At 33.4% G+C, this 9064-nt stretch overlaps 1 protein-coding gene across 3 annotated transcripts; it reads left to right on the top strand.

Moving 5' to 3' along the window:
* Window positions 1-558: 558 nt before the first annotated feature.
* On the top strand, window positions 559-8119 carry LOC128160465 (uncharacterized). 3 transcript variants are annotated; one of them, XM_052823792.1, is made up of 6 exons: window positions 1273-1554; window positions 1883-2135; window positions 2211-2338; window positions 2472-2724; window positions 2983-3128; window positions 7222-8119. In XM_052823792.1, the coding sequence occupies exons 3-6, from the start codon at window positions 2317-2319 to the stop codon at window positions 7407-7409; spliced, it is 609 nt and encodes a 202-aa protein (XP_052679752.1). In that variant the 5' UTR covers window positions 1273-1554; window positions 1883-2135; window positions 2211-2316; the 3' UTR covers window positions 7410-8119. The 3 variants fall into 3 exon arrangements, with proteins under 3 accessions (XP_052679751.1, XP_052679752.1, XP_052679749.1); XM_052823791.1 differs by lacking the exons at window positions 1273-1554; window positions 2211-2338 and adding an exon at window positions 559-628; XM_052823789.1 differs by lacking the exon at window positions 2211-2338.
* The last annotated feature ends 945 nt before the right edge of the window (window positions 8120-9064 follow it).

The raw sequence follows: 9064 nt of genomic DNA, 5'->3' as shown, positions 1-9064 counted from the left end.
TTTATTTTTAAGAGATCAATGCGGCTGTTCCTAGCACCTCCCTAGCACATTTTCACTGCGTGTTTTTACATAAAATATATAACGTGTAGTAGTAATAATCGTTGAAATTGCACTTAAAATATTAGAAACATGATATTTGAGATATTTTATAAATAAGTAAAGAGTATTAAAAATCCACAGAAAATTATGTCCACTGCATGTGATTCCTTCGATCGATATATATGTACACATTACTAACAAAACATTGGGGTTACACGGAACAGCCGTCAAAATGACCTAGATCGTCTTTCTATAGGAGAAACGATCTGTAGAAATACTGGGCTGTTAGAATAATAGAAATAAAGTTCTTGTTATCGTGAATGTTGCAGGATAACCTCCTCGGTCTCGAATATTTGTTGTTTGAAATATAAAAGCCTCGGCTAACGCTTTGGCTTTCATATTTCAAAACAACATTTCTCGACCTCGGAGGTTATTCTGCAACATTCACGAAAACTCGTACTTTATTTCTCAAATTTACGAGAGCTGGCGGGTGCAAAGGAAAGTTAAGTATGACGTCACAGTGATATGCGATATAATTTCCCGCGATATACAGAGGTGGATCAAGCATTTGTAATGGGTGTAACTTGTAGTAAGTAATCTGTGTTAATGGCAAGTCTTCAACTGATTAGTTTTGTTTTATTTTTTTTTTGTTTAGTAAATATTCATGCAAGTTCCATGCTTATCTTACTGTCATATTGATTCAATCATATTATTATGCATACGTCAGGTAAGTGGCAAGAAATAATTATGCTTAAAAAAAGATGAGTATTATTAGAACTGCGTACAGCCACTTCTTTTTGTAATGAATAAATAAAACAAAAAAGAGAAAAAATAAACTAGTATGACTACATGTATTTGTTAGTTGCATATGTGGCCAAACCTTTAAATATTATTTACACACTAAAAGGGGGGGGGGCACATGTCTACAACGCTGATATAGCATACAAAAATTAACAAAATTTTAAAACAAAATTGATGTTACAGAGGAAAATGATTTAGATAACAACAAGGTACAAAATGAGAAATAACCCCGACACTAAATGTATTGTTTACTGATTTTAATATGATCATTGTTAAAAAGTAAAGGAATGAAAAAAGATGATTGTATTTACATACAAAGAAATTCAAACGGCTTTGTTTTTTCGAAATATTTTAATAAGTTTGTTTAACATTTAATCAATGTTCAGTGTTAGTTTGTTAAGTGTAATAGCCTATGAATGGGCAGTTGGAATAATTGTTTGATCACTTCGGGTTCTTTGCGGTAGTAAAAGTTTCCGAGACAAAGCCAAAGGTTTTAGGTAAGTCCATCGTGGCACGGGTTTAATTAGATGTGTGGTTCCTTTTGCGCTTGCCCAAACGGTCACACCGAAAAACGTAAGAGCTATATAAAACGTTGTTAAGAATTACTCATCATAAGTTGTCAAGTATTAATAGTTCTTCAGAAGTGCAGCATCATTTCCCGCCATATGTCGACGAGAGAAGAGACGTAGTTGTTAACAATCAATTTGTGGCAATGTAAGTTTGTTATTTGTGTTTGCGGTGGATATCAAAACTAAATTCAGCGATTTCTTTACAAGTTCGGTGTTTATAACTTCAAAATCAGCTGAACAGATTGAAGATATCTTAGATACCGGTAACCAAATACTATTTTTGTTTACAGCAGGGGCAATTTTTCTACGGGGGTCATTTCTCTTCATTTTTAACATGCATGAAGAAAAATAACCCTGGCTCTTTTTTCTTCAGAAATATTCTACAGCAAGAGGGGTCATTATTCTACGTCTATTTTTTTTTTACACCGCCATACTTATGAGCATGCATTATTTGGATCTTTATCGCTTTGCAGCACTGTGCAGGCAACTTGATGCCCATGTGTATTTGTTAGTAAAACACGATACGAAAGTGAAACTACCAAGGACGTGGATGCAGACGGAACCAATTTGAGGAAAGTCTCGTTCTTAAATTGTATTGGGAATTCCTTTAACCATAAATTTTTTGAATTTCTCAAACGTAAGGAGACCTAATGACGCCGTAAATATACAGATCTATGGAAAACGGAATCAAGTTCTTGCATATCGCTGTCATTGTGAATTCACTGGGTACGTATTGTACGTGATTCTTTGTAAGGCAATAATTAATCTTCACTTAAACAGATACTTTAAAAACATCTACAGGTGAGATAGAATACGAGCTATATGAAGAACTGTAGAAACTTACTCACTAGGCCATGATATATTTTGGAAAAAAAAAACAATTATAAAGGATTAACATGTGTCCGTAATGTTGATATCTTACAATGCAGGTGAAGAGCCAATCTATATAATTCTCAATCGAACATAAATAAATACCTGCATTTACAGTAAAAAATAGTTTAAAGCAAAATTCACATTGAATCTATGCATAGACAGCAATGAAAACGGTTTTTTTAATTTTAGGTATTCTGGCTGCAAAATCTTGCTACTTCCTTAAAAAAACATTCACTAGTGACTGGGACTTTAATAGACTTCAGGATGGGTTGAACCAAATCAGTTCCTCCACACCCTACAGAACCACATTAAGCAGCGTATACTGCAGTTATGACGAGGTTTGTTGTGGCCAATCATGCTGTCCCGATCCGTCTGTCACCCCCCAGTATTATTATGACACATACAACTACCAGTATTACTCCAGTGATGATGATTCCGACATGTACGTACATCTTAATTCTTCCTTAGTGTAAAGTTTTAAATTGACAAAATTATGGTTAAAAATGTTAAATCATTCTTATTGAGTTTGTTTTCCATATCTGTAACTAGCGCAACGATATCGATAAAAATAGATATTAATTTACCCTCAAGATACTCGAAACAGTACTTCTCGTTCAATTTATATACAGTCTTGCGTTAATATTAGTTGCAATATTTAAAGTTTTATTCATCAAATTGAATAAGTGTTTGTGGATTTCAGGTCATTTTTTTGGTTGGTGGGATTGGTATTTGTTATCGGTTTAATCGGTACTGGTTTATGCTTGCTCGTGTCATATGTAATGAAACAAGGAAACCAACAAAATATGACTGTCAGAAACGTGCATCCTGTTGTTGCTGACTCATCAGGTGAGTGAAATGCACTGTAGCCATCGTAACAATATGCATTTTCATGATCGAAATGATGGCATATAATTAATATTATGTTTTAAAATGATAATAATGATTCAAATATAAAAAACAAATAGCCCAATGTTTGGCACATTATGGAACATAATGTTAAGCAGGACATACATAATTTGTAGGAATACTGATCCTGTTTTAAAAAGAGATTTTAATATTGTCTTCAGATATTCTTATATAAAACATTGAACCCCGATAGTAACATGAAGGTCTTATAGCAATATCATATATAAAATTTAGCAGTTTAAAAAAGATCTTAAACAAAATACTTGCATAGAAGTACATAAAATACTTTATATAATCAGATTTGATCTTTTAAGAATAAATTTAAAAAATGTTTGTTAGGTAAATTTTACCCTCCAACCTGCTCTCGAAGATCAAGACTTTTACCAACTTGAACCTACACTTTTTGGGGATGCTTTCACATAAGTTACAGCTTTTTTGACCATTCGTGTTTGAAAAGAAGATTTATAAAGATTTTTTCTATTAATTCTGTTAAATTACCCCCCCCTCCCTCCCTTGTTTTACTCATCCTACACCCATCCTACACTCATCCTACACCCATCCTACACCCATCCTACACTCATCCTACACCCACACGGATCACACAAGTTACAACTTTTCTGGCAATATGGTGTTTGAGAGGACTTTAGAAAGATTTTTCTCTGTATATTCCAATATAAAAAATATGAACCCCAATTGTGACCCTACACTATCACTTGGGACCATGGTTTGAATAATTTCGAATCCACAATACCCGAATGCTGGTATGATTCCACATAAAGTTTAGCTTTTCTGGCAAGTTGGATTTCAAAATTAATATTATTCTCTATAAATCACAATGTAAAAATCTGACTCCTCATTGTGGCCTCACCAGACCCTTAAGAATCACGATTTGAAGAAACTTGCTTCTACACTACCTGATGATTCCTCCGTACAGTCCCTGAAACGTTCTACTTTCCTTTTTTTTCGTGCGTTAACCGTGCGCTCAAGGCGCGCTTACCGTGTGCTCAACGTATGTTCACTTGCGCTTACCTTTCACAAAGCGTTCTCTGTGCGTTCACAAAGCGCTCACCGTGCGTTCATCGTGTATTCTCGAGGCGCCTCAAAGCGCTCACCGTGCCATCATTTGCACTCTCCGCTCCGCTCCGTTTGCGCTCACCATTCACAAAGCGTTCACCGTTCGCTCACCTCACTGTTCGTTCAGCGTTCACTTGTTCAATCTGTTTTCCTTCTTTTTCATTCGGAATCCAAAGTGAAAGGATTGACATTTGCTAGTCACAAGAAAATGAGGATTGATCGCGTGCAAAAAAGTAGAAAGAAACTTATATTGCAATTCTGAAACATCATTTTTTAAATCAGAATTTAATCCATAGAATTTAAAGCATCGACAAACGATTCAACAAATATGTAAATAGACAAAATCATAAAGAAGAAACGGGTGTTTCACGATTCACATAATTCCTTCGATCACAAATGTACATGTACAAGTATCCATGCCTGACAATAAAATGAACAGATCAAATTAAAAAATGAAAACAAACTATAAATTTAAGCATTGAATCATTATTTTTTGAAAGATATAGTCTCATAACTGCAGCGGTGTGTGCATACAAATTAAGTAACGAGCGCTAGCGCGCTATGAAAATTTGTATGCACACCCCGCTGCAGTTATGAGACTATATTTTTCAAAAAATAATGATTCAATGCTTATATTTACATTTTTTAACTTCTTGCCTTGTCTGCAATGTGATTTATATCGCATAGCCCCCTAACTCCGTCACTGCCCTAACTCCGTCACTTTCGGGAAACTCCTCGCCGTTTGAAATCAAGTACGATTATGACGTCTTTTTTTACATGTCAAAAATCTTTAATCAAATGTCAACAATTTGCAACGGTTAAATTTAAGAATGTGTCAAAAAATAACAGAATTAAACCTTGTTCATTTTATGCACCATTAATTGTGTGAAATCAGCTAAAACTTTTTCACGGGTGCACTAAAATATCGATATTTCTGACATGCGGGCCCATTCGATCATTTACGGTGGTCAGCCATTTTTAGAGATGTCAAGATTAAACATATCACATGTAATACATTTTTGATTAAGGTAATTAACACATTTTTTTCAATCCGCAATAGCCCTTATGCACTATTCTTGATGATAACGTCAAATCGCTCATGCCGTAACTTTTGCCTTATACAGGGTATAGATATATCCGGTATATCGCTATTTAGAATATAATACATTTCTAAAAATGTAATAGATAAATAATATAATAAGTAATATATTAATCAATGATATAAAATATTTGAAATAAGTAAGGACATAAATCAAACGGCACCCATACATTCTGAAAAGGCCATTGTGATTGTTGTTACATGGACCCATATTTTATTCTGGCGATCATTTCATTTCGATGAAATTAAATACAATTAAATTGTATGCACCATTTTTACTTATTATAACTTGGACTAGATACAAATGGAGTTTTAACTAAATTGTTAATGTGTCTTCATTCCCTGCCATATCATAGAGCATATGGGTGACGGAGTTAGGTTCATAAGATATAATAAGCAAGCGTGATAAACGTCGTATTCAGCAGGCTTATTTGAATAAAAATAAAAATATTTTTGTTAATAATTTTTTAAATTATATTGTTTCAGATTATATTTAGTGACTGCAAATGATAAAAACCACAAAAAATAATTTACAGAGAAACGCGGGAGGTTTTCTGCTTATCGTGACGGGGTTTGGGTACTCGGGGATACGTCAAAACTTCTGTTTTATCCTAAGGGTAAAGTCAAATTAATGGAAGAGCCACTGTATCAGCCACAAGCGTGAACTTTGATTCTCGCTTGTGACGTTGTATTTTACAGCGTTCAACGTTTGTGACGTCATAATAAAAACTAGTCATTCTAACCTTTGAGTACCCTGTGTGTGTTATGGTCTTATAACTGCAGTGTCTTTTCACACACTTTACATGCAAAAAATATTTGGAATGTAAATATATGAATGTGAATTTATAGAATATCATTAAATCGAAATCCAAATGATTTATCAATAAATGCGATGTATTACTAAGTAATTTTAATTTGCCAAATCATGTTTACATTTCTAGCCGAACGAATCAGCCGATTGCCGATAAACTCACTTGATTATTATATGATATTGAAAAAAAGTTTGTTAATGTTTGTTTAACCAATAAATAACAGTTCTTTGGTGTATTCGTTATAATACTTATAAATATGAAAACAAAAATGAATTCGCTTACCTATTTATTGACGTAATTGTTTACACTTTGCGTACGATATAATATGTCCGATGCACAGGTAATTAAGTTACCTCGTTCTAAGATTTTTCGGTTTTATGCATAAATTAGTCAAACATTTTCAATTTTACAATCTTCGACATTCGTTGATAAAATTATATATTTTAAATTAACTCTTATTCCTATACAATGTTAACATTAATGGTATGGTATAGGACAGGATAGAGATTTTTTGCAGGATAGGATGTAGTATACAATATATTGGTCTTGATAAGTTTGTCAACATTCGCTATAGTTTATTTGTTATTTTATCCTGATTACCGACGAAACACAATAAAAGGATAACTCCCAAGTCACTCCGAATAAATCGTTCATGTTGCGTTCATAAACCGTTTACATATCGTTCACCATGCGTTCACCGTTCACTTTGCGCTCCATTTGCGCTCTGTGTTTGCTCATTGTTCACCGTTCATTAGCGTTCACCAAATTCCGTTCAGCGTGCGTTTACCGTTCGCTCGGAGTGCGCTCACCGTACGCTCAGAGTGCGCTCACTGTTCAAGTGAAAAATAAGAACGTTTCAGGGACCGTTTAAGTGCCAGCTCTTAAGGTCAATTGGTTTAGTGAAGATTTTAGAAAGACAACAAAATATTTTTTATCACCCCTCTGAAATAGAGCGTAGTCCTTCCTTTTCATAAATTCAACATGTTGATTTATGGTTAGTGAGCCAAAGGTTTTTGCTGATGAGTCACAAACTTTATTAATTTTACAGATAATGGAGCTGTTATTATACGACAAGCGCCAGGTGAAAATCCATCCCCGTCATCAACACGAGGGAATACACCACCTTCTTATGAAAGTGAAAATATCTCACAAAATTCAGAACCCCCACCATCGTATGAATACGTCATGTCCCATAATTATCTGCCTTATACTGGCAATAAAAGTGATTCTGCTTAAACCAGAGAAATGAATATGCTTCCATAGAAATTAACTCATTGCAAATGTGTTTTGTGTGATAGCGTATAGAAGTGTCTTGCAACCTATTGTAACGTGCAAGGACGTTACTGTGTGTACCCTAGCGAGCCCTTACCCGAGATAAAATCGGAAAGCCCTAGTTGATCAGTATGTATAAATGCAGGCGTAGTCATTGCGTCTGCACTTTTTTAGGGACTCTACGTTTCGCAGGCAGTAGTAATTGCTTATTTGTGCAACAGTTCAGGTACCAACGTTAACGCAATCAGAGATGTCCGCAAACTTGCGACAATTACGCAAGCAGGGAGTGCCAGAAAGGAAAAAAAATCATCTGGGTGACCACACAAAAGCGTTCCGCTGCAACCACCACAAATACAAGCAGAGATGGTAGCACACTCGTTATAATGCAACACTGAGCAAGGATGACTGCACACCGAGTATCGTAGGTTAAAACATGGGGATAAGAAAGATCAGGGATGAGCTCACGCTATATCAGACAGTAAACCCAACTTTTGCAAACCTTCTTTTAATTAAGCTTAATTGATATGGTAGAAATATGAAAAATAATATGTCAGTAATGATGAATTATATAAAAACTTTTTAGTTAATGTAAAAAAAATCTCTAAATAATTAATTCAGTAATATCTAAAGTTCAGAGATATGCCATTAAATGTCACAATCGATGTTGGGGCAGTAAGATATGTTATTGGCCACGTATAAATCACACGACATCAGAATAAAGACGAATCGTATGATTAAGAATTATCATTAATGTATTATTGTTATCATCATTCATTCTGTTCTGTTTTATCTTTTTTATTAAATTGAATAAAACAAATGTGTAATTTAAAAAATAATAGATAAATTAAGACTGGGGTAATTTACAAAAATGTTACTGGAAACCAAATGCTTGGCTTTTATTTAGCTACACTGCCATATCATAGTATTTCATTTCTTAAATGAATATATTTGTAATACTTTGTAAAGTACACAATTAAGAGAATCTCAATCACAGTGTAACATTTTAAAGAATGAAAATATTTTAAATGATATTCAAATATCTTACATAAAACTAAGATATTGACGTACTTGAAATAATTCTATAACATACGATAGATGGTTTTTTCATTAACCTCGAAGGATTTGTTTTTTTCATTCTGAGTAAATCCCATCCATAATTACATAGAATAGAATATTTTATTATTGCATATGATAAATTATTATCATACTTATTGGCCAGTATACGGAAAATCAATTAAACAATAAAAAAAATTAACAAATTAAGGGCCTTAACTCAATACATTTACAATAAAAAAAAAAAAGAAACAATAATAGCTGCCTGATTCAGTTATCATATAAGACTAAATTTGTGGAAATTTATTAAATTTAATATAACACTTAGGATACTGCCTAAATACAAACAAATTATTATCCATCGTGTAATTTATTTTTAACAACAAGAATTAATGATTTTGTTGTTTACATGTCTTTTTCTATAAACTATTTGTAATAATAGGTATATAAATTAATTTTAAAAAAAATATCAACATAGTTGTAGTACTACTAACCCGTGGGATAGTATTTTATTTTAAAGGTATTTTAAGTACAAGTGTTAGAAAGCCTGACAGCTGCGTATGTAA

This window comes from Crassostrea angulata, chromosome 8, assembly GCF_025612915.1.
Source record: "Crassostrea angulata isolate pt1a10 chromosome 8, ASM2561291v2, whole genome shotgun sequence".
Lineage (NCBI taxonomy): Eukaryota > Metazoa > Mollusca > Bivalvia > Ostreida > Ostreidae > Magallana > Magallana angulata.
Note: the sequence above shows the minus strand (reverse complement) of the source record. Positions and strands in the feature narration are given on the sequence as shown.

Coding starts and splice junctions, on each gene's coding strand:
- LOC128160465 (XM_052823791.1), top strand. CDS start 2,084: ATGGAAAACGGAATCAAGTTCTTGCATATCGCTGTCATTGTGAATTCA. Junction 2,725..2,982: donor AGTGATGATGATTCCGACAT/GTACGTACATCT, acceptor TGTGGATTTCAG/GTCATTTTTTTGGTTGGTGG. Junction 3,129..7,221: donor TGTTGTTGCTGACTCATCAG/GTGAGTGAAATG, acceptor TTAATTTTACAG/ATAATGGAGCTGTTATTATA.